The sequence below is a fragment of the Motacilla alba genome, chromosome Z, assembly GCF_015832195.1.
Source record: "Motacilla alba alba isolate MOTALB_02 chromosome Z, Motacilla_alba_V1.0_pri, whole genome shotgun sequence".
NCBI lineage: Eukaryota > Metazoa > Chordata > Aves > Passeriformes > Motacillidae > Motacilla > Motacilla alba.
Genome location: NC_052046.1, coordinates 68,392,728 through 68,419,004, shown reverse-complemented (window position 1 = coordinate 68,419,004; position 26,277 = coordinate 68,392,728). Strand labels below are relative to the sequence as shown.

Genomic DNA, 26,277 nt, shown 5'->3' with positions numbered 1-26,277 from the left:
ATGTATCATGTTTTCACAGAAACCTTCTGAATGATACCCTGATACTAGTATTGAAATAATAATAATACTATTAAATCTGCTAATAATTCACATAATAGTAATATTACAGATTTCCTTTGCCTTCCTTCTACTGAAAGATTTTGTTTAACACACAAATAAGCTGTATGCTTTTATGCTTCTTAAAAAAAGCCATAACATAGAAACACACTCATGGTATTTGTGGTATAAATTGGTATGGTAGTGCTGTGTAATCCAGTTCAAAAAATGTTTAAGAAAATGATGGCAGGAAAGAAGCAGTGAAATGTGAGAGTAGCAAAGTAGTGGTAGTTAAAAAAAAAAAAATTCTAATCAGAGAGAATGGGGCACCAAGAATATTTGGTAGCGTGGAGCGGCTGTTGCTTCAGATCTGGTTGAATTGATTGCCCACATTTTATTTAGAATGTGATTATTTGTCATTTGATAAATATGCATCTGTCATCATTCAGATGTTGGAGAAATTGTTTCAGGATTTTGTTTCCTTCAGTAGTTGGCTTACTGGTTTTAAATGCCTGTGCATTAATGCATATCCAGATTAGACAGGGCTAGTATATCTTTTCTTCAAAACTAAGTTGTTGTTTTTTTTTTTTCTTTATTCCCACTTTTCCAATCTTCCCCCACCCCCATTTTCCCTCTAAAAATATCTTTAGGAATGACTTGCTGATGGTGTGCCGCCAGCTGAATATGGAGGCGTCTGTTGCAGAGATCATGCACCAGCTGGGAGCAGATGAAAATGGAAAAATTTCCTTCCAGGATTTTAGTCAGTGCCGCATGGAACTGGTACAGGAAATCAAGAAGGAGGAAGTGGAGCTTTCTGTGAAATCGGATGACTCTTGTAAAAAGAAAAGGTTAAGGGATAGAGTAGCTTCCTGGCCAACTAGCAGCAATAACAGTTTAGGTAGGTATGACTTTTAAATGTCCTGTGGGTGTAATTTAACAAAAGATAAACTGTGGGATATTTGTTACTGACTTCACTGGCATTAGGGTTGCCCCTACAGGGCTTTGTGAATCTGCCTTTGCATAATTTCATCATATACTAGAGTGCTGTTGTAATGGATGCAGACTTGTCATCAGAATGTAAACTAGAATGTGTGCAGAGCATCCTCTTCTAAAAATACAAATTGCACAAGAGAACAGACTTCCTTGGAAGGGTAAGGGCTGGTAACTGAAGATCCAGGGAGTTCTCTGTTCTCTGTAAAGCTCAGGCAGGTATGTAGGTAAAACTGAGAAATGAGGGAAAACTTAGTCTTGGTTCCAGTCATAATACAGTGTAGGTGTTAATGTTCAGGAACACATAATCACGGAATGATTCTATGCAGGTGCTTTTATTGAAGAGCTCTGGGTGTCAGGCGTACAAACCCAAATCTGACTCCGACATGGGTTCGGGATGAACATGTTTTTATATTCTATCGTTATATAACTTTCATACTAATTATTAAACATATATTGTTCTATTGTATACATTGATTTCATCCAAGCATGGGTTTCTCATGGCCCCCCTCAAACTTCTAACATAGTTTTCTCATTATTCTTCTTACGATTAAATAATAATTATATTTAATTACTAAACAATCATCACATCTAACAATTATGTCATTTATCATATACTGGTTACGCAGATGCAATTTCACATAATCTGGCAAACACTTCTCAGGGCCCACTAGGTCTAGCTTTCTTTCTAACTCCCCGAATTTTCTATGATTTTAAAACCTTTTACTATCATAGGAACTGATGTTTCTTGGGTGCTTTAAAAATCATTCTACTTAGTGGGTGATCTGAATGCTGAAGAGTCCTATGATTTAGAGAATTCAAAAATACTTCTCCATCTGGTTGAAAACCAAACAAAATCAAAAACCAGAACCAACCAAGTCAAAAGAAACCAACAAAAAAACCAAACCACAACCCCCCCAGAAAAACTCAAACCAACAAACAAACAAACAAACAAACAAAAGGTGCTATTCTATCCACAGGAAAGTGGGATGTACGAAGGGATTTTCTGTGTCACTGAGCCCAGTCCTTGATAGCACTGTGACCAGTCAGCATTAGGTCAGAAATGTTAACACCTGCAGAATGCTTCCTTTCACCCTGTAAAAAATGGAAGAGACTAAAGGACACAGATTCTGGGGTCAAAAATGGTGAAGTGGGGTGTTTTGTGGAAGAAGCTGAGGATGCTGTCTATTCCCCATCTCCCTACAACAGGTGGTGCATGCTGGCTATGAGCGACTGCTGGCTGGTGACCAGGGAACTGGCCTGCGTCCATTCCTCACAAAAACAGCATCAACCTCTGATGGTGTTTAGTTGGAGCTATGTCTCCTCAGCCTTTTCTTTGGGCTATATGAGCCTACATGTCTTAAAACACCTTTTAAACTGGAAATCTTCCATTAGTCTTCCCAGTAGTTTTTCTTTTTGTCTTAAATTAATTTGACAATATTTTTTATGCTGGATGTGCTTCATACATCTTCTGGAGAGTTGTGTCATTCCAGCTTCTCATGTTATGTCAGGGCTATGTCAAGGTCATGTTATTGACTTGTTGCCCAGTATAATGTTTAACATCAGATTTATTTATTTATTTAAAGGTAGTAGATGGTACGTGGGATTTCTGTTTTAGCAGCGTGGATGCAAACCATACTGAAAACATAATACAGACACAAGTCACACATAATGGAGAAGAGCAATTGCAGGGCACAGTTCAATCACAGTACCAGTGAGGCTGAGCTGTGTATACAAGTACTCCATGTTGGCTTGGCTAACTCAGGGAGACATTCACACTTTTACTAAACTCCAGGAGAAATAAAGCACCAGTTGATTCTCTCAGCTGTTTATCGTTTATCTAAAGCAAAACCCACCCTTAGGTCCTCTTGGTGTTGAGATCAAGCCGGCTTTTTTGCAACAGCTGTGATCAGTCCCAGCCCACATCCTTGCCTAGGTTTCATGGGCGTATCACCCTGGCCCATCTCTAATTCTGCTCCCATAGTAGGGCTTTACCGATCTGTCAGACCTGTCTTTATCTTGTCAGTAGTCAGCTTCATAGAAAGTAAAAACTGGGCATGTGTAGATTTTGGTGGTTTGGTCTATCTATTCATTTACTTATTTATTAGCTTTGTAGGTATGGGATTAGCATGTTCTGTCTTATAGTCACTTTGCACATGTTTTTGGCTAGTCATCTCAGAAATTCAAATTTTCCTTGTTTACTTTGTCTCCTTGGTGAACTCCTTATCTTTTTGCTTTTTAGATGGACTGTACTACTCCCTTATCGTATCATCTCATGCTCTTGGCTTTTCATTTCAGCTTCTCAGCACAGCATATCTGTTTCATAGCTCTGTTTATCTTCCATCTCGTATTTTATAGCTTCATAGTAATATTTTGTTATAGAGGTAGTTCGTTGTTAGCATTTCTTCTGTTTATGCTTTTTTCATATATATTCTTGAATTGCAAAAGTCTGTAGTTTCTATTTCCATTTCTCTCATCACTTTCTGTACTGAAAATTTTGTAAGCCTTGTGCTCAGTTGATTTCCACCCTGTGAATCTCTTTCTGGAGCTGTCAGACAATATTTCAAAGCCAGGATTGTGCCTTTTTTCTGCTTTAAGGATATTGTGTGTTCCCTTTGCTCATACAATTCTCTTCTGTTGCCTTCTTTTTTGATGCTGACATAGTTGAATTTTTCTGCAAAACAGAGTTGTTGTTCTGCCCTCAGATGGCTATACAAAGTTTCCCTGTTTGCTGACCAGGTTTCTGGGCTTTAAAATATTCTTTCTTAGACAAACCAGCAAAGTAATTAAGATTTGTAATAATCAGAAGTGAAAGATAGCTTCTAAACTTGATAAGAGAAAGGCCAACATAACAGTCTCAAAACTTATCCCACAAAGAATCTTACTAATTGCTGCCAAAAAGTATTCATAGAACTTCCAAATTTACTAGTGTATAGAATTCAATCCTAACTACTTTTTTCCCCTCCTATTCCCCAGTTGCTGTTAGTTTTACAAGAATAATTTAATTCATTTTTGAACTGTGTGAGTCAACCCATTTTTCTTTTCCTCTTTTTTTCCCCAAAAGTTAAGATCAGAAGATGTTTGAATTTCCTGCTTTGATATATTTTGCTCTGCTGATCAAGTGTGACTATCTTACTGCACTGTTCTTCTAGAGCTGTGGGGAGTTATGAGATTTGTCCTGCGCTGCAATACATTTCTATTATATAAAACCAGCCTGTGGTGTGAACGTAGTGACAGCTGTGGAATTACACTTGCAGTCAAGCTTGAATTATGATCTGTGCCTTTCTGATGTTTCTGTGCCTTTCATGTCTTTGAGGGCTCATTTATATACTCAATAGTGATCAAAGAATTGATTGTGTTATTATTGTGTCTTTGCTGTTGCTTTCTAAGCATTGCTTGAGCCAAGAGACATCATGTACAAATTCAGACATGAGCTTGGTGGATATGTTCTTTTTTTGTGTTACCATTTTTTTCTGGTCAAAACACTTTAATCAAACTTTATTTTCAAAGATACTTTACAGGCCTTTTTTTCAAGACTAATTTCTACATAGGGTATGAGCTGCTGCTGATGTTTAAAGCTGGTATCATGTATTGATGTGGGGCACATCAATGACATCATTTCAAAACTCAGTTGACTGGTATTGAGTAGCAGGTGTCCTTGTGACCTGAAACAAAGGAATCCAGCCTCTGACTTAAATGTTTTTACACTGCAAGTTTGTGTGTAATTGTGCAGAGATTACCAGTCAGGCAGCATTTTGTGCTGCCTTTTCTTGGAACTGTTCCAAATTCCTAAAAAAACCCCAAAACCTTTGCTGCCTGTAAGTTTTGCTTTTCATTATGAAGAAAATAACTTGGAAAAAAAGTTGCAAGAAGTATGTGCATCTAATCTACTATTGAGCTTCACCTCATCCATCTGTTTTATCATTGATAAGGTTATTAAAATAATTTGGCCCAACTTTGCCCAACAAATGTTCATGCCTGTGTTTCCAGGTGGGATGCAGAAGTGAGGAAATTGGTTGACTCTTTTAATCAAGGCACAGGACTCAGATTTATTAATATTCACTCATTTATGTCCTCCGTAAGCCAAGCCTGCATCCATATCTACCATCCTGATGAGCAAATGAGTGTATAGATTTAAAAGTTTCATGCATTATTCAAGTGCACAAAAAGGAAGTTTTCTAAGTTACTAGAATTAGGCTTTTTGGTGTTCATAATCAGCAATTCAAAGTTGTTATAATGTCTTGTTATAATGTATTCTTATCCTACACTATTGATGTCAGCAGGAGCTTTAACAATAATTTGCAAGTAATAACCAGTTATTTTTCCATAAATGAAATTGAATGTTAACTCCATAAATGAAATTGAATGTTAACTCTGTTAACATTCTTGCATTTTAAAATACAGTTTTAAGGAATTTATAAAATAACTTTTGAAAGTGTTGCTGGAGTCTTGCAGTCACCAAATGCGACCTGACTATTATATCGTTTCAGTAGGAAATGCAGGAAGAATGTCAGTTACTGATCAAATCTGTGGATTAATCTGTCCATCTATGGAGAATGAGGGATATGATGGGTACAGTAAATCTGTGTGAATAATGTAGTGAGTGATGGAGGTGGATTGCTTGGCACATGAAAACTTCAGTGCAGCAGAACTACATCTCTATTATTTAAAGCAGGGAGTTGCCTGAACAGTTGTGGCTTCCGTTAGGCTTTTCAGTGTTGTATAGCTTTGTATGTCTTTTATAAAAGCTAACATTAGAGTTGTTTATATTATGCATTGTATAGATTTGTCTAGCTCTTTACAAGGAGTAAATTTCCATTTTTTCCCCTTGATAAAAAATTGCCTATTTCTAGCACCCATTGACTTGGTGGATGAACAAGAAATGGCACTATTTATTAGTAAATTCTTGGTTTCCTGTAACTGCATGTATTTATTGATCTGATTTCATAGTCTAGATAAACAGCCACAAATAGAAGAGTTTTGGCTGTAGGTTACTACTTAGAAATTAATTCATAACCAATTCCCCTTTCTTTACTGAAAATAAGTCCCCTGAAAACTTGCTAGGATAATTTATTTGCGTAGTGAATCAAGCATGAGAAATAATCAAAGGAATGGTAGGAATTCAGCCTTAAATTAAGCTTATGGGTAAAAAGGAGAGGCAGACCAGTGGGGCTGAAAAATCATTATTTTTGTTTTACATTAATTCCATGTTTGATCTTACTGCAAATAAATTGCTCTTGAGAAACTAATGCAGTGATTACATTTATTTATGCTGTATTTAATTAAAAACTACAGAGCTCATATGGACTCAAAGGCATGCTACAGATTTTCTTGAAACCCTTAGATATGTTTAACTGGAAAAGCTTTGAGTTTCTACTAGGCCAAATTTAATTACATACAAACTCCTGTTAACTTTAGGTGGTTTCGTTTATTATGTTTAAATAATATTTTGATACCACTGTCTTTGTGCAAAGCAGCAGAATATAGGTAACTTTTCTTTAATAAACAGAGCATTTAAGTTTGTGAGCATCCTTACAAATGAACCTGAATTTCTGGAGGTTTATAATTGACAGCTGATTAATCTTACTAAAATCATAATATATAGTATGCATATAACACCAGTGAATCTATACAGCATAGAAGCGATCCCTGGAGGGATCTCTGGTGTCTGACAGAAAAAGAAAATTGCTTGAAGCTTTCTTCTGATTTGAATATTTGTAAAATGTAAGAACAGCTAATCTGTATTAGACCAGACCTTATTGTTAGATGGTAATTCTGTCCCTTAGCATGGTAAGAAGAAAATGATTAGAGAAGATTGAAGGGTCTGAGTGATCATGTAACAATGCTTGCATATTAAATTTCAGGTCGGGGACTTCGAATTAGAGATAGTTGCACTTGCTCACACACACATGGCTTCCCTCCCTCTAACCCTGTCTTGCAGGACAGAGCTTCTGAACATGTGCAAGTCTTTAGTGTTCACCATGGCCTATCACCAGGAGTAGCCCATCTTGCCCTTGCATTGTATGAGGAGCAAACTCTTCCTGCTTTCCTGAAGTTTCCTTCCTTCCATGTATTTGCAGGGGTTTTTCCTCTTTCCCCCACCTCCCTTCTCCCAGTGTATCTAGTCAAGGTTGAGCATTGTATTGTGCTGTGTTACCTTCCTAGCAGAAGCGCTGAGTCAGTCACCTCTGTGCCTTCCATAAAAGTTACAGGAATTCAGTGTATTTGACACTTAGACACCAAATGTCCTTGAAATTACCAAACACCTTAACATTTTGAGAGGAAAGGGGAAGGACAGGTAGCGGAGTGGGTAGAATTGTGGGAAACACAAAGTTGCTATTCCTGAGAGCTGCTGCTACCCAGAGTCCATAGAAGGCTGGCCCAGACTAGCTCTGCAGAGCACCACAGGTCCGACTTGTTTCAGGGCACTGCTGTTTCTGCCTCCTGGTCAGCTCCAGTGGTAACACATGGAACTGTGGTTTGCTTTTGCTGTATGGTTTGGAACTGGATTACAACATCGCTTCCTCAATTTTGTCCCAGTTTATGCTTTCCATGCCAACTGTGATCAGCTTGAGAAACTGAAAGGCTGCTGGGGTTTTCATAGAAGGCATGCTTCATTTGGCACAAGATGAGCACTGTCACACATCCTACACTTCAGCTTTTGTGAATCAAGGGCTGCCTCTCAGCATGTTTCTGCTTTATTTCTCCTGTAATGTGATCTTCACCTGCCTGCTTAGAATGTGGCTCTGACATACTAAGGTCATGAAACAGGAACAAAATGAAACTGACAGGCAACAAACTCTGGATTTGTTTGCTTGGATATGTGTGTATTCAAGTCAGATCTAAAGTGAGGTTGTCTTGAGTGGAAGATAATCAGGAAGGAAGCTGTTTATTCACCTATAAATTTCCATGTAAGGAAAGCCAACTTTTTTTAGAAGTGCAGTGTATACGGTACAAATACTGTACCTGAAACGTATGTTGGAACTTCCTCTAGCTTCTGTATGACTTCAGGTTTTATGTACTCTTTTTCCCATATACTGTATACTCCCCTCTTTATTAGAGATCATTAATTTTCAGGGGGAAAAAGGATTGTTTTCTGCCTTAATAGAAACTTCAAATTAAATTCTAGATTGAGTTCCTGAATACAATGCAGTTGTTAGCCAGCAGAGTTCTGGCAAAATTTAGTTAAGGTGCTTAAACAATACTGGGTATTAGAAGACCTTGGTTTCTAGACTGTTGACAAGTCATCCCCATCTTCTGTTTCTTATGTCTGAATAGAGCAAATGGTTATCTGGTCTCAAGGATAGTCTTGAATAATTTCAGACCCAAGGACAGGTGTATGACGGTGTTATGGATAGTGTGCTTTTGTTTTGTTTTCTATGTAACTATTTCTTATGGCCAGTGCCAGTCTGCTGGAAAATACTGAAACCATGATAGTTTACATTGATGTATTTCTCCAGTAACTGCTGAAATAAATTTGAAGAAGGCAAATTGATGCAAATTCCACAAACATTTGTTAATATATATGGTTTGGACTACTGATTTAACAAACCCAGCTTCTTCATCCAAAAGCTGTGTTGAGTGACTGGGAAATTATAATGAGAGAAATTTCATCTTTAACTAGATAAGTCTCCGTGTTTTACTTTCTCAAGGCTTTATGAATTACCTTATCTACTTTATGGTTTTGCTCTTGGCAAGCTTATTCACTTACATATCCTAATTTTAATGTAGCCATTTAATTTATTTTTCTTAAGATTTGACGTTTTTGTAGGTGATAAAAATCTGCTTAGAAAAATATGTCATGGAATGTGAAAAATTAAAATCCAAAAGCCTAAAAAAAAGGATAGTATTACTCTGGTAAGTAAGAGTGCTGGTTATGTTGCAGACTGTTCCAATTTCTTTAATGTGCATTTAAGTATTTCTGAAATTTATGCTATAATGATACCCTGTAGTGAGTTGGGCAGCACAAAACTGGAGAATTCCCGAAATTTGAATGTACCAATGTTGGGGGTACTTAACTGAATCTTAAATACAGTTGAGGTTTTGTGATGATTTTGCAAAATACACCAGTAGAAAGTGCAAATATGTGAACTTGTAGTTCAGGGACAAAAGGATGGTGACGTGTGAGCTGACAGCAGTCTTTTAGAGCAAAAATTATCAGTGTGGTTCAATTTTCCTCTTACACCTAGTTTCATAAAAGGGATTTCTCCCATGAGTAAGTTGTGTTAGTTAGTCAGTGTGGGGCGTAGCTGTGGTTTCCTTCCCTTGGAACTTGTTATCCTCACTCCCAAGACTAGTGAAAAAAGGACTGAAATAACACAGCCTAACATGGTATGTTGTGTGCAGTGTTCATCAAACCAGAAAAAAAAAGTATCATGGGAGGAAAAATATTTAGACAGTGATCCCACAGACCTTTGCCTTGAGATTCCCCATTTCCCTTAACTGCTTTGCCAACATCAATTATTTCCTTCTCAGTCACTGGACAAGTGTTGCAAAAAATTCTAGTGTGAAGTGTCTCTAGGACTGAATGCTGCGTTGAGAATACATTCCTTCCCACCCTGAATTCTCCTAGAACTTGTAATGGATGTACAGATAGCTTTCTGTATTTAATAAACACTCTCACCCAGCTGTGCATGTGAGGATCAGTTATTATCATCATCACTCTGCTGCTGTGCCATTCATAGGTGTCATTCATATTGTTTTATCATCTGATGCAAAATAATAAATAAGTTTTAAAGAGCGATTCCTGTTAAATAGGAAACAGTTACATTAGTTGTCAGGCTACCAGCTGAAGCCAGAACCTTTGGCCTTTGATCCCTGCATGGAAGTGTTTTGTAGAAAACAGTGAAAATAATTGTGATAAGCTCCAAATACAACTGTTATTTTCACTTTCCTAATCAAGTTGGATTAGTATAAAGTTGATCCCTCTATGAGAACATAGCTTCTTTACAGTCATTTTGATTTATTGTACTTGTTATGTTGCTTGAGCAATTGGAGCTTATGCAGTTCCTAAATTTTCTTTAAAGTAATTTGGGTTTTCCATCAGCTTGGGAGACTTGAATTGTCTGAATGTCCAAAGATTCACTTTTGTTCTTCTTGGCTTCCTGAACAGCCTGCATTTTTTATAGCTAGACCTACTCCTCGAGGCCCTGACTTGACTAGCAAGTGCAAAATGACCGTTCTTTGTTAATTTTGTACATTTCCCCCTTCATGCAGTGCACTTACCTCCAGAACTATTATTACTGAAGTTGGCAGGGAGCTCTGAAATTGCTAGTGCTTTTCACTAATCTCCCTGTTGCCTTCACTGAATAATAATAATAATTCAATTTTCCAATTCTTTGTGATAGGTTATCACATTTAAACTGTTGAATGAAAGATGAGCAAAAAAACCCCACTGAAAAATAGCCATTCTTTTGGTAATAAAATGCATGAAAGTGTAAGTAGCTAAATGTCATGGCTACCTTATGGAAAACAGTGATCAGACTCCTCACTACGTGGGGTGAATCTGTGTGACCAAGGAGCTGGTTGACAACTTACATTGTCAGCTGTCTTCATGTTCACCATTCACAAGTCAAACTCATTTCAGAACTTGATGCAGGGCTAATTTTACAGCACCTCGTTTTTCCTGGTACCCCAGGTCCTCTCAGAAACAAATACATCTTCAGTGTCCTACCATCCTGATGGTTTATCTTTTCTACCCTGTGAGCAATGAAGAAATATATTATGCTTGGTTCACCAGCATAGCCTGGTAAAATTAGCCTTTACCAAATCAAAAGTCTTGGCTTGTATTTTTGGCAGGCATGTGTTTCTTTGTTGCAGAATACAAGCCACCTGGGCTGAAGGTTAACTGCTGGAACATAAGATGAAATGCCATTTTCTTTCAGTTTAGAGTGGCAGGGTGGCACCAGAACACAGACCAGAGAGCTTTGCAGGTCATAAAGGAAGATTTAGATAGCAGGAATTTCCAGTGCAGGTGGGCAGGGTACACTATTCAGGGTGGTGTTTGTGAACCAACTTACCTGTTTTAAACAGCTTTGGTACAATTCACAAACTGAAATTTTATGTAATTATGGAATCTTTCATGTGCCATCAAACTAAACTGTCCTTTGTTATTCTTTAATACTCTATGTATTCATTCACTCCAGAAAGTGTTTTTTTTTAACTTTCTTACTCTGGAATAAAAGTGTTACTTATGTAATTTGAAAACAATTATGTGCTCTTGTCTAATACAAATATTGTGCAATGAATTTATTTATTTATGTTTTCTTTCTGTCTAATCTTTGTAGTAGCACCAACTTCCCAGCATGCTTATTACCTAGGAATTTTCATAATTTTGTTTCACTTAATACAGAAATATCATGCTTCTTGTTATTTTAAATGTAGCCGAACAGGGAAAAGCTACGGTGGGATCTATGTTGTTCTGCAAAGACTAATCTTGAACACAGATTTATTACCTATAGGTTTCTAGTTACTAGGTCAGCTATCAGCTGTCATACCTAATGTTTCCTTGTTTTCGATTAGTATTGTAAGAGGAGGAATTGTATGTTAATTACAGCAAGATACAAGAGTTGTCTGTTAATTCCTGGTTGAATTTTCAGTTACAAGTGGAATCTCAGTTTTGACTCCAGAGTTTCCCTGCAAAGCTGAGGTTTGAGAGGTGCGTGATCCAGGACAGCATTTTAACAGCCAGAGTTCTGGAATCTGTTGGGAAAACAGTGGACAAATTTAGGGATTAGGGTTAAGCCCAAATAAAATACTGGAAATGCCTTCCAGTCATCTCCCCTTCCATTTTTAGTATGTATGTTTCAAATTAGGAGTATTGATATGAACTTTTAAGAAAACTTGGGTTAAAGATACAGTCATAATGTAGTAATAAAACCTCAGTGTTTCCTGATCCATCTGTAACTGACAGGTGACTTCTGTGCCAGCTATTCAATCTCATATAGCAGATAGTGCAATCTATGAAGGCCACTTGGGTCCTTCAACAGAACTGCTGTTCTTAAGTGCATGAATGTAGAAGCTGTTTTGCAGAACAATGATTTTTGCATAAGAGAAATGTAGTGCATATTCTCTGTAGAAACGTGCCATATTTAGTTCTGTGGAAAGAGGTGTAGCAATGTGATACAACCAGCTCTCTTAATTCTGTGGCTCTGCTTGCCCAGAGAGGGTTGCTTCACCTGCTCTTGGCAGGCCTGGGAAGTGGGAGAACTGATCCTCTGCTGCCCTTGGACACCTGAGACATTTCAGTGGCTTCAGGTCTGTGAGCTGCTGATTTTTTTGCTCTGTGGTGTTCTGTAGCCACACGAGGGCAGAGACACACAATGTTGTGTGCAGCCACAGTGCTGTATAAAGTATTGCTGGTACCAGTATCTCAATGCAAGTCTGTTGGAAAGCTTGCAGCCTGCAGCTAGATGAAGTACAGTGGTACATGCTCTTGGTGTGAAAGTCATTGAATTAATCTTTAATTAATCTCCTTCTACCAATGGTAAGGAATCATGGTAATTACATTGGTATAAAATCTAATTATTATGCATTATTTTCTACTTTGATGTTTCAAGACTAGAATATTTGCATTGCACAAAGACAGGGAAACCAACTCCAGGTTTCCTAAGTCTGCTTTTCTTCGTAACATCTTTGCAGGGTCTTAGGGGGTTGACCTGAAACAACAGATCAGTTGCTGCCTTGCAGCCCTTCTGGCTGGTTTTCCGCTTGTACTTTTGTATCTCAAACTTTTCTTGGCGAGGGGGAGACATTCTCCTAATAGTCCATTATGTAGTTTATTGGTTTTGCCTGGTAATGTACTGAGTAAGTAATAACCACTGATTAGTAAACACTTCCTTAGAATGCTGGTTAATACTTGAGAGAGAAAACTAGCTCAAAAAAGGAAAAGCTTTCAAAATAATAGGATGGCCTTACAGGTAACTACTTATGGTTTGATGATTGCATGTTTGATTTAGAGTTTTGATCTAGTCTGTAGCTCTGGATTCTATTCTGACTTTCTATTCTGACTTTTCTTTTAACCAGAGTATGCTTGGACAGTCACTTACTTGTTTTTCATCTTTATTATACTATAGATGAAATTTTACAGTACTGCCCAGGGTTATTAAATAATCTAGTGCCTACTCTGGATTGTTTTGCCATAGGAAATGGTTGAATCTAAAACTTAACAAAATTTTAATAGGAGTGGGACATTTGTAAGGGAATCAGAAGCAGCCAAGGGTGAAATAGTTACTGACAAAACTAGAAATTTTTCTTCTACTTGTTTTATGGTTTAACCCCAGTTCTGTGCATAGGGAGTTGGAAGGATTTTTCATGGAGAAATAGGAACCCTACAGCTTCATGATACAGAAACTTTCTCAAAGCATTCATTGTTTGTCACTTGCCACCAGATCATATCCTTGCATTCATTTGTAATAAAACATCTTGTGATTGATGTGTCTGGAACTTGAATTGAAACAAGCAATTCTGAGATAATAAAAAAGGCAGTGGTAACATAAAAAGCTGTAACTATACAGCTAAAAGATACACTTACTTGTTGGCATTCAGTGAAAAGTTAATGTTTTTCCTCTTTTGCTCTTTGATCTCTGCTGTTTTTCAATCAGATGTAAGTTACTGGTACTCATTTCTCGGTCCTTAGCTGTACTAAACATCACTGCTTTTGCAGTGTACTAAATAACATATGTAAATGCTTTTAGTTTTCCTTCTTAATCTTGTAATTTAGTAATTCGCCTATGCATTGGAAATTTTAGTGATTTTTTTCCCCTGATATTATCAGCACACAGAAGATGGGCAGTAATGGCAGTGGAGGTTTTGGTTTTTTTTCTTTCTGGAATGATGGTCAGGGTTATTCCTATGTCAGCAGAGTGCCCTGGCAGCCAAAAGGGCTGTGTCCTGGGGTGTATCAGCATCATTAGACAGTCAAAGAAGGTGGTGGTCCTAATCTGCACTGTGTTGTTGCTGCCCCACTTTGACTACTGTGTGCATTTTTGGGTATTTTCTCAGTATGTGAAAGACATCAAACTATGGGAGTGTGTCCACAGGAGGGAGATCGAGATTGTGAAATATCTCAAGGAGCAGCTGAGGTCACTGGGTTTGCCTGACTTGGAGAAGAGAAGGCTGAGGGGTGACCCCAGAGGTGCTGATTTCCTCTCTCTGGTGAGCAGTGACAGGACATGAGGAAAGGGAATGAAGCTGCATCAGGGAAAGTTCAGACTGGATATTAGGGAAAGGAATAATTGAAAGCCATTCATTCTGGAATGATAGCTGGTCACTGGAATAGGCTCCCCAGTGAGGTGATCACAGCACTAAGCCTGGCAGAATTCAAGGACCACCTGGATTCTGCTCTTAGTCATGTGGTTTAGGTTTAGGCTGTCCTGTGAGGACCAGAGAGTTGAACTCAATGATCCTCATAGGTGCCTTCCAACTTGAGAGATTCTGTATTTTCTTTATACACAGAACTAGACATTCCATACTAGAATGTTTTTCCTTTTCTGCATTTTAGGTGCCATATCAGGAGCCAGAGAAAGGTGGGAGTATGATTCAGGAGCGAGAGACCTTCAGAGTCCAGACTTCCACAGTCATTTTATGCTACAAAAGGTGTTGGAGTATGGTAGAAGCAATGTGACTCAACAGGCTGCTCTGCAAAGACTTCTAGCTCAGGCCTCAGATTTTACCAACTCTGGAGGAAGCTACTTAGAACTTGCCAACACTGTAAGTGCATTTTATATTTAAGTCTGCTATTAAGTTTTGTAGGAGGACTGGTGGTTTGATTTGCTTTGGTTTTGTTTTTGAAGAAGCATATTTATTCCACTTTTAGAGCACCTATTGAAGTAATTTTTACTTTATTTTTCAGAAAATTGATGTGATTTTAGCAATAATGTAGTGTATAGTGTTTCCAAAGTTTCGTAACCAAGTTGTGTCAAAAAAGGTAGGAATCTGTGAGTGGTCAAACTGGAGTTCCTAACTGATACAATTTAACGGAAGATTTGTTTATAAAAATGTCTTTCCAATTAATTTTAAGTGTGTCAGATTGCTCAAAAGTGTTGTGCAGCAGAATTCTTCACATATTATTTCATTACTACCCACCAAATTATTTGGTACTTTCTTTAAGCCTTTGGTGTGCTTTTGTATTTCTACAGGCAAATACTATTCTCCATTTAAAAAAGCCCACATAACTGTGTGTGCTGCTTTTGACTGGAGAAAGGCGAATTTTCTTCACAGTGGACCTGTGATTTGGGCAACACTTTTGAAGGAGTAAGACATTATTTTTCACTTGTACCACATTTGTATTGAGACCATGTTTGTATTTTAATTTTAACCCAGACATCTTATAAAAGACCACCTGTTTTGTAGCATGTTTCCGGTTTATGTTGCACAGAAGCTTAGGTGGAGAAGTAAAAGATGCTAAAACAAAAGTGAAAAATTTCTAATTAAAAAAATTACTCTCCATTGGCATACTTTACTTTGATGCAATAGACTCCTAGTTCATGATATCATAAGATAATTTAAGCTGTAAGGGAAACCTCAGGAGGTTGTCTGGTCCAACATACTACTCAAAATGGAAGTGATTGCTGACAACAGAGGAAAATCAATGTCTTCAAGTCACATTATTTAAAAAGAAAAAGATTAAAAGTATCTTGACAATGATTGCAAAAGATTTCTTGTTTTATCCAAGTTCCTAAACATGAGGTCATACAGGACCTGTTTCCATATGCAGAGTAAAAAAATGTAGATATTGAAAATTCCTTAAGAGGGAAAAGAATTTAAGAAAATATATATTTTCTTAAAGGGATTGTGTTCTCATTTTTCCTATGGAGGATAAAAAGAGATCAGCTGTGGTTCAATCATGAGCTCACCCAGAAGCATATGGGAGCAGAAAACAAGCAGGCAAACATGTATTATAAAGAGAATAATATGGGGGAATTGAGAGATTATAGGCCATTTAGCATCTTTGTTTGTATGTTCCCTTTCTTGTGGGGAAATAAGAACAATTTGAAGTGAGAGCAGAGGACATGTAGATTTGTAAAAGAATAATCAAGTCCACCCAATATAATACCTCCTTTAAGAGGAGATGGAAGACAAACAATACACATCGTGTTTCTCCGGTAAAACATCTGACCCTGCCTTGAGTGATGTTCTCATCACCAAGGCAAGAAAGTGTAACTACTAATGGTTGTACTATGATGATTTGGAAGTTTTGTGCTGTCACACATTTACAGAGCTATGATATGAAGCTGCAGTGCACAGCGTTACTCAAGAATGCATAGCATGATGGCTCCTGCACTGCTATTATATGTAGAAATCTAAAAAATAAAAATGCAGGAAGCTTATAAAAAATACAGTTTCCCAGGTTTCATGGCTTTCTGAGTCAGGGGAGGACATTAGGAAAAGTTTTTTTGCCCTCAGGGTGGTTGAGGACTGGAAAGGCTTCCTTGAGCAGTGGTCACAGCACCAGCTTGACAGAGTTCAAGAAGTGTTTGGACAATGCTCTTAGGCACGTGGTGTGACTCTTGGAGTGTTTTGTGCAGGGCCAGGAATTGGACTCAGTGATCCTGACTGGGCCCCTTCCAACTCAAGATATTCTATGATTTGGTGATCTCTGTATTCCTTCTATGCTTGCTGTCATGAAAGATGCTTGCTCTTTGTTTTAATCTGTTACACTTCTGCTTTAGAATATTTCTTCTATGCTTTCAAAACCACAGTAGAGTCATCAGTCTCTCATTTGTATGTAGATGAATACAATAACATCTTCATTTGACTCCTGCTGAGCACTGGTGTCATGGGTCATATGTAAATTTTTCCTTTGGCTTTATTAAAATGGAGAGAGAAAGGAGCAAGAGAAAATTGAGAGAATTATTTACTCTGGGTTTCAATATTTATTCATCTTTCCACAAGATTTAGTACTATGGGACATGCTTACTGCAGTCTAAATGTAAGCTCTTCAAAGAGATAAACACAGCCTTCACAGAGTTAAGATTTAATATAGGTTCTTCCTTCTCTGTCTCTTTCTCAGATCTTTTACTGAGCTGTATTTGCCACCATGACAAACAAGCTGTTCCCTAGCATTCATTCTCAGCTTTCCCATTCTTAGAAGCTGAATTCAGATAATTAATCAAGTCAATTAGTCAATTCTTGTTATTAATGTCCTAGTTTACTTTCTGGCAGGTTTTTTTTAGCCTCATTTTGATTTTAAACTGTGCAGTCAGGCTAAAGACATCCCTTGTGGTGACAATGTACTCCTACAGCATAGATTATACCCCTCAGTCAAGACAGAGCGTCTCCATGCTGTCCTTAACATTTAGGTTTTCCATTTGCAAAAGTTAAATGAACATCAGTCCACTGTGCCTAGGAAAGAAAAAAATTTATAAGGGAATAATTTTTTTAAATGCATTTTTATAATTTTGGGAACATGCATTTTATCAAAACATAATACCTGCTCTGAAGCATTATTCTTCATCACAGGAGTGATGCAATTTTTTAAACAGTGCTATTTGAAATTTAGCCATTTGGACTCATTGCATATGTCTCTATCATTGTTCATTTTGCATCATTTTGCTATAATTTGATTTATTAAGCCATATTCAGGTTCAGCTTTTGTTTTACCTGAATAATTTATTCTGTAATCTTTATAGGGTGTTAATCTCTTCCGCATTTTCCAGATTTGCATAATTAAACTTAAATATTAAGAACCTGTTCCTCTTTATTAGTCTTCCCCTTGGTACCAACATTTATGACTAAAATATTAACCTTTCACATGACTTGTCACTGCTTACTGATGATGTACCTATTTGTGCCAATAGGAGTCCTCATGTGTGTGTGTGTTTGGGAGGTGTAAATAATTTAAATCTTCATGGACAGAAAAGAATGCAAGCATTTCGAAGGATTTGTTGGTGCATATGGATGTTTGGGAGCAGCCATGGGATCTCAGTGTGCACCCTACAGTGCCACAAGGAGAAACAGAATTCTGATCCAGGAAATGCAGTATTGCTGTTCTATGAAAACATTACACAGGCAATACCTCAATATAATAGGCATATTTCACATTAAAATTCCACTGAAGTTTAATAAGCAGAAGAAATATTTGATTTAATTCCCTTTTCATATTCTCCTTGCATGTGATTAGAATACACTTGATTTTTTTTAGTAGAATGTGTGCATGTAATTGGTAATGCATGTATGTGTGCCTAATGCTGGTTTCTGTTGCCTAAATGAGGTGGGAAGATGAATGTATTTATTATCAGAAGTAACTTCATTTACGTAAGTAAAAATCCATTGGGTCTGTTTCATTTGCCACAATGATAAGATGTCTAATTATTTTAGCTGGAAATACATCTGGTCTGCTGAGAAAAGTCTTTAAAATGTGACCCCAAGTATGTTGATATGTGGTGGTTTTTTAACTGCCCTGGTCTGGTGAGATCCAGAACACTTTGATTTTTACATCCAAAGACACTCCTGCTATACTAGAACCTCTTTAACTGCACCTTCCTTGCCAGAGGTTTTTTACTTGGAAAAGATTTGATGAGAATGTAGTTAACTTATAGAGGGGAAGGGTGCCACTGTGCACCCTTTTTGAGACCAGAGTGTGTTAGAATTTCGTTATGACCACGATTTAGGAGGCTGTGTTGCCATTTCCTCCTCAATGCAGCCATGCCACATGGCTGCATTGAGATTATTCTTAGTCAGAGAGAAGAGCTTATTTACAGAGTTGCCAGAATTACTTCCTGCAGCATCTCACTCTTCCGACCAACCACAAAGAGTGCATAATCCTGCATTTTATCTTGTGCAGGGCTGTCAGTGCAAGATGGATGTGTCTAGGTGGGAGGGTGTTGGTGCAGACACTCCACCTGCAAAATCTGCACTTCTCATCTCAAGAGGAACTGGTTTTTGGAATGTCTCCATCAAGGACAAGCAGCAAACTAGTACAAAAATTTTCTTAATGCATCTTCTTGTAACTGCTCTGGTATATGCTCTTTCTTATCTCCCCCTGTCTGATTTGCATGTGTCTGAACCTCATCTGGAGGTACTAAAGACATCACTGAGCTTGAGAATGGACTGTTAATTTGCATCTGCGTGACAAAGTATGCTTTATGTACAGCAGAATTAAAGCAACTAAACTGGATTTAGTTCTAGCTGTAGACTCTCTATCAAATGCAGATACCATCTCTATTGTGTACACAGCCCAAAAGTTTGTAAAGTACACAGTTAAACTGAAAAGACATGTTACAAATCAGCATATAGTTGTGTTAGAATTAGTTTCTCAGCATGATCACTAGCAGATGAGAACTCAATGTCTTTGTTTTAGGAAGCATCATGTTATATGACAATAGATACTCTTACTGCAATGCCTCTTTATTAGTCAGACTCAGTGAATGTCTACCTTGCTAATTTTTCTTCCTGAAGAGCATTGAGCTGCAAGTTATGACAGAAAGAACCACTGTTTTGAGAAGGCTATTCTTTTTAGTTGACATAGTTTATACTGAGCAATAATATTCTGAAAGTCACTATTGCGTTTTTCAGGAACACATGAGTTTTCCTTTCCTACATGGATCTGCTCCTTAATCAGGCACACCTAATTTGCTGTGGTCTACTTATATTAATAGCTTTTATGTATAAAAGAGCAGACTTAGTATTATCATTGTGTTTACATTTATGTCAGGCTGTAGTGCTGCTTGTTCCGGATAATTGCTTCAAACAGTATCAATGCTCTGCTTCATTCTGAATCACAATAAGCATTTATGTGCTTTGAGGTACATGTAAATGTAAATTAAGTGATTTTCATGTAAATTCCATACTGCTGTCATGTTATTGAACATATAATAATTTCATGTAATTCCTTAATGTTATAAAATGCACTTAGTAGTTTAGCAGGAGAATATCGCAGAGGTGCTTGGTATATGGCATATGTTCACATATGATATTCTGTGATGAAATTCAAAGCACTGAATTTAATCTCTTTGTCTGGTCCTTTCTCCAGCACATCAGGCAATTTGACAACACATGAAGTGTTCTGTTACTTCTTACCTTACCTCCTACCTTGACTGTTGGATAGCCAGCTGATATTTCTACTGTCCTTTGCTATCAGGGCATGTGCCTACATAACTAACAATCTTTCATTACAAAGACTGAAATTCAGATTACCTGATGATAAAGGATGTCTGCTTGTTTGCCTTATAAATATAAGTTTTTATGTGGCACAAGTCAGTGTAATGTTAATGTGTTTAGAGGTTAAAAATTATGCTGCTTAAAAACATGGTATCATTCACCTTCCCAAAAAGATGTACACCTTGTCTGGGTAGTGGGATTTTTTTTTTTTAGACTACATTTTGGGCTCATTTTAACTAAGCAAGTAAATATAGGTTTTAAAATTGACTCCTTAGAAACAGGAAGGATTGTCTGGTTACCTAAGAAAGCAAAGATACTTTTGCAGAGGATGAGGGAAAAAGGGATTCCTAGAGATTTGTGGCAGTCTGGGGATACTCTTGTATCTCTCCTAAATATGAACCATTTTCTCTTTTGCTAATTTACAGGCATTAGATGTAAATTAAATGGTAATCCTGTGGAAATTCTTTAGGGAAATGATCTTTTAAGGGAAAGTAGCAAGAAGTCTGAAAATGGAATTGTACTGTGAGAAAGGGAGTTCTGTGGTTGGTTTGTAGGCTACTTTTGTTTGGTGTTGCTGTTAAAGAGAATCCACTTCAAAATTTCTCATTTAATTTCTGATGCTTTTATGGTTTTGGAACTCATTAATATTGGTATGTCCTTTTCTGGCAAAGTCTGCCCCTTTTATTCCAACCCTTCTCTCCAAATCTACTCCGTTTTAAAATAATTTTATTTTTGCTTTAGTGTGGGAAGCTCTGCTCCTTCACCTTCCCCACCCCTTCCCTTGCAGTCAGGGAAATGGGCCCCAAAGCATCAGGTATCCTGTGCTCTCAAGGCACTTCTTTTTGAATAGGATGAAGTAATGCCTTTCTAGCCCCTCTGCATGAGGCTAGTGTGGATAGGAAATTCTTAGATTTGTGTATTTTGAGGAATTTATCCAGTATGTAGGCACTTTGTGGGATGTGTTGGAATTCGGCTGCTTGTGTAGAGAATGATTTTTCATGAGTTACTGGCTGGGGACTCTGTTCCATGTTTGGGAACCAGTACATACAATAAACCACAAGAGGAGCTGCATCTCTTCTCCCCTTGCAGCCATGCTTTCCCCATATTCTGTATGCAACTTCTACTGCAATTTCTTTTTCCTGCCAATAAAAATCATTACTATAAAAATGTAGCCTCATCGTGCCTTCAGTTGGAATTGAAATAGAAAGGCCTGAAATTGAAGATTCTAGTGGTGTGAACAGTTGAGCCCACTACAAAAGCTTTGTGCCCAGGATAACCTTGCCTTCTGCGCATGTGCTTCCAAACCAAGCATCGTTTCCTTTCTGCCAGGCTAAAAATAGAATCCAAGAATTCCATTAAAGCAAGAACTGATTATTAGAATCTAGATTCAGGAGGGTTGGCTTGTCCAAAAGCAGGCACAAAGGCAGTTTTTTTTTCTGACAGACTTTATGTTTAGGGGTGTGGGAAGCTGTTAGCTCTTTGATCTCAAGCCAGCATTGTATTGAACCTTGTTTGTCTCAAGCAGGCCTCAGCTGCTTGATCAGTAATGGGATTATCCTTTTTGTTTATAGAGGCCTGGTTTCTATAGCCCTCTAAAATCATTGTCAGTTATTAGTTTTTCTCTTAAAATGAACATTCTGGATTAGGTCTGCCAGGACTCATCTATTTTATATGAAATGTAGTTTTGCTGTCTTTTGGATTTCCAACATTATAATAGAGATAGAGGTGAGAAAATGGCAAATTATATATATATATTTAAATTCTGTTACTATTTTCATCTGCAGACAATCATAGCACAGTGTGATGGGTGTCAGCACAGGTCACGTTTGTTCAGGCAGACTATTAATAAATCTTTTTGACTGAGGCTTTTAATTGGACCTTTTGCATGACAGTTAAACAGTCTCTCTTACAAGCATATGATGAAGTTGAAGTGCAGAGAGTGATGGGTTTTGACCTAGTTTGGATGATGTGAAATGGCATATGGCAATCAGGGACTATTGAAAAGAGGGTCTTAGCAAGGGTGTCTAAGTAGATGTTTTGAAGGTTTCAAAACTATTTTAACTTAGTTGCAAGGACTTTGTATTTTTCCCCCTCATTGCTCAGCAAATGCCCTTATGCATCCAGTTTTCTTTGCTGTACTCAAGGAAGCTCTAGCTCTGGTGCAGGTGTTCAGATCCTTTTGCTTTTCCAAATTTATTTTTCCCCTCCAGTTGTCTGAGACCAAGAGCAATTCACCTAGTGCAATGGGCAGCATCATTGCACACAACTATACAGAATATAGTGTTAATATTATTATTATTAGCAGTGGCAAGCTGAGTCTGAGGGCCAGAGTTAATCTGGTAGTGCAAGATTACCCTTCTGAGTTCTGGTGTGCCAGAAGGATTACCACGTACCTCTTGTCGTAGGGCTTTCTTTTTCACCAGATTTTCTGCCTGTTCTCTGAGTGTGAGCTGCTGACTTAAATTGGCAATGCTGGGCTTCTCTGAATCCTTATTTTTTAGAAAGGTGGGGAGATTACTTATTGCCCTTTTTCTTATACATGCACTACACCCTTGTGTTCTGTTTACATGAAATACAGGATTTTGGTATTGAAAGTGAAAATCTTCATTGCAGTGCACAGTTGAAAATGGACTCAATCTTAAGTGCTTTTGCAATTCACTTCTAGTTTAGTTATAGTGGAGTAATCAGCTGTTATCCTGCCAACCCAGAGAGGCAAGGCAGAGTTCCCATAGAAACCTGTCAGTGGCACAGTAAAGTTCATCAAGATGCTCCTGTCCCTTGGAATTATTTCTCTGCCACTGTCCCAGGCCTGGGACACTGACCTGAGGCAGTGCAGGATGCTGCCACTGTTAAAACACCCTACTCCTCTTCATGTTGTGATGTTTTTTAAATGACTGTGTGGCTGTCAGCACAGCTGTTTTAGGGAACTATTTTGGATCTAGTACTGTGAAAATGGCAGTGGATGCTTATACACATGTGCTGCCTTGTGCTTACTGTTCTTACTTTATGTTAAAAACTGTTTCAGCATGATCGCTACATTTTGGGCTAGAAATCCACATTATCACTTCTCATCTGGGAGGCAGTTTATGATTGTAGCTGTGTTGCAGTGAATTAGTAAACTCCACCTTTCTTCCTGGTAGGAAGCAACCAAAGTTTTCTTCCTGGTAGGAAGCAACCAAAGTAAACTTTCTTTTTCAGGAAGGGCAGTGTCTGTCCTGTGAAGAGTTCATAGTGAAATAGGTTCACCCCACTGAAATACTCAAATGAGATTCATGCTTTTAAGCCAAATAGCCATCTGTAATTTCCTGAACTCAGTTTTGTATTCATGTACCTTGAAACTATAATTTTAGGAACGTGACTGGAGAAAAAGACATTGAATCTTTCTATTCTCTGAATTTTTAAGAGATTATAAATGCATATTATTGTTTGAATCTACTTTTTACATAGATGCTGATTTTCTGATATACATTATAGAAAAGGAGGGAAAAGTCTTTGTTTCTATAGCACCTACATGGGTGGTAGTTGTTTTTCATAATGATGAATTATCTTGTGCCAAGACTCTGAATTGTGAAGGCAGAACAAACAAGATTTTTTTATATGAGACATGGAGTTGTTTATTTTACTTGGTTTAGTTGATAGAGCCTTATCTGAAAGTAAACACTAGAAACAGTTAGCAAATAATTTCTTCAAGTAAGGGACTATCCAGTCCCTTACTTTAAGAGGCCTGAAAATGAAGACAATTTTAGTTCCATAATCATCTGAAGTAAGTGTAAGTAGCTTGAGAAAAATGTTTTGGGATGTCGAATCGAAAGAGACAAGAGACAAGAAAGAGACATCATGCTGAAGCAGTGTTGTTTGCTGTCCCTCAAAATGTAAAATGGAGCTGACAAGTATGAAGGCTGAAGTAGACGTAAATGAGGCAGAGGTAAGATATCCTTGAAGGTTATGATGAGGAACTTAAATGGAGGCAGATGTAAAGGAAAAATGTCACTGAGGAGATTTAAATTGTATATGGGAAAGCAGTTAGAAGAGCAAAAATGAATTTTATTGACCAGATCTATATGTTGAGTTAGAATAGAGAGTTTGGATTTTGTGTTTAGCTGTCCACAGAGAAAAAAACCCCACAAATACCAGATCTTTTGAAAAAAAAATTATAATATTTATTGGCTAGTAAAGAGTTGAGAAGTGATCTGTAGACCAACTTACTGACCTTCATAAGCAGCTACTAAACTATGCAGACACAAAATATATCGAATTAATGAATGTAGATGAGGGCTATAGGAATTCAGTTACATCATAGAATGGATCTGGTTGAAAACTAGGGGGTTTCATTCACTAAAATTTTTCAGTGTATATGTCATGGTTAATGTAGTTTTAGTAATAATTTCTGCTAAAAGAAAGCACCCAAACCTTTAAGTGGTCAGAGAAGTTGACATTCTTGTAATTTAAGTGCTCATGCCAGCTAAAGTCTTGCAGAGCTTCAAGCAGGGATCTGTCAGATGCTTGCTTTGCATTTGTCAGAATTTGCTGGACCAAAGATATTTCAAGTGGAACATTTCACTGGATCCAAATATACATAGGTAGATGGATGGATAGATGGATAGATAGAGCTAAGTGTATGTACACGCATGTATGAGAGTATGTATGTGTGCACACTTGTTTGTGAAAGTACATACAGGATATTTACAAAGGTTGCACACTGTACATACACAGATGGGTGAAATAAGTGTACATATGTGTGTGTGTAGATACACATATAGTCAGAAACTATCCAACAGTTCATCTGTTAAACATTCAGAGATCTTGTCCACAGATGGTGAAATGGGATGCTTGGCTAGGTGGGGGATGAAGTGCCAAAGCACAGTTCTGTAATCCAGGGGCCAGGATCCATCCCCTTTCTTTGTGGGAGCTCACATCATCATCAATCCATGGTTCAGAACACTCCAAGTTAGGGAGTTGAGTGTTCAGTGTGCCGGTGGTAATGAAAGTCAGAGTGGAGAGAAATCTTGGAGTTAGGAAAAATAATTACATGCAGATGTCTTGGTATAGTTCAAAGGCTGCTGAATATTTGCAGAGGCACGATCATAGCTGTGGAATGGGGACTGGAGCTGGAAATGAGAGCCTGTGAAAGACAAGATACAAAACAAAAGAGAGGTAAAGAGTAAGGAGGGAATAGAGGAAACCTCACTATTAGAGACTGGGGAAAATAGGAGAGACTTAGCAGAGGAGTATTTCTGGATTTTGGCAAATCTTTCTATAAAAGTGAGAAATTTTGGAAGAGGTTCAGTTCACAACTGATAAATAGGAGGAAATTCAAGTTTGCTACCAAGATAGTAGGGACTTGAAGTGAAATGAATTAATTTCCTTGTGGTTAATAACTGGAGTAATTATGGATATGAAGGGACACTTCATAAGCAGAAGTATGGTGGCATGAATTGTAGTTTAAAGAATGGCCTTGTTGGTATTTCTAAGCAAGGAGCAAATAAAGTCATGATAATTACGTGGCTATGACATAGAAATGCCTATTGTCTCTCCTTGTCCTCACAGACAAGTCACCAACATAAATAACAGGCACAAATTGACTCCTAGTCCTTTTCCTGTCCTGACCTGATGCTGAGGTTTTGTGGGGTCAGTGAGAATACAAATGAATGTGATAGGTTTGGATGAAATAACAGGAAATGAGAGTGTTTGTTTGACAGCTTGGTGAGTGGCTTCATGGCATGAAATACTGGAGGATGGAAGGAGGGATCAAATGTGAACTCCCGAGGAGACTGGTCCGGTCAAGGACATGACTTTTTAAGTGGATTGAGTAGCTGAGGAAGGGTGAACAGGTGAGAGTGGCAGATTGAAGTGCTGTTTTGTAATTATATTGTTCTAGACATATTATCTGTTTCAGACTAATCAAGATGGTTTGATTGAAGGAAAGAAAAAATATTTGCTCTTGTTTTCTTCAGAGACAGTGCTTCATTTTTCAGTGTAAGGTTAATTCCAATTGTTTCAAATGGGTTGGATTTTTTTTCTCTTAACCTATGTGCATAACCTTTACTGTCACTAATGAGAACAGTTTGCATCATGAACCTACCATTGCTTTCAGCCTCTCCCTCTTAAATCATGGTGCATTAGTGCTATTGAATAAAGAATTTTCTGGAA

General features: G+C 37.7%; 1 protein-coding gene across 3 annotated transcripts in view; it reads left to right on the top strand.

The window, feature by feature from the left end:
• Positions 1–26,277, top strand: part of MCC (MCC regulator of WNT signaling pathway) — a 193,050-nt gene that overhangs the window by 16,866 nt on the left and 149,907 nt on the right. For 2 of the 3 annotated variants that reach the window (XM_038124871.1, XM_038124872.1), the window contains exons 2-3: positions 687–934; positions 14,528–14,736. In XM_038124871.1, coding sequence (XP_037980799.1) covers positions 687–934; positions 14,528–14,736 — 457 coding nt within the window. The remainder of the gene's footprint in view (positions 1–686; positions 935–14,527; positions 14,737–26,277) is intronic. The other variant, XM_038124873.1, reaches the window with a different exon arrangement.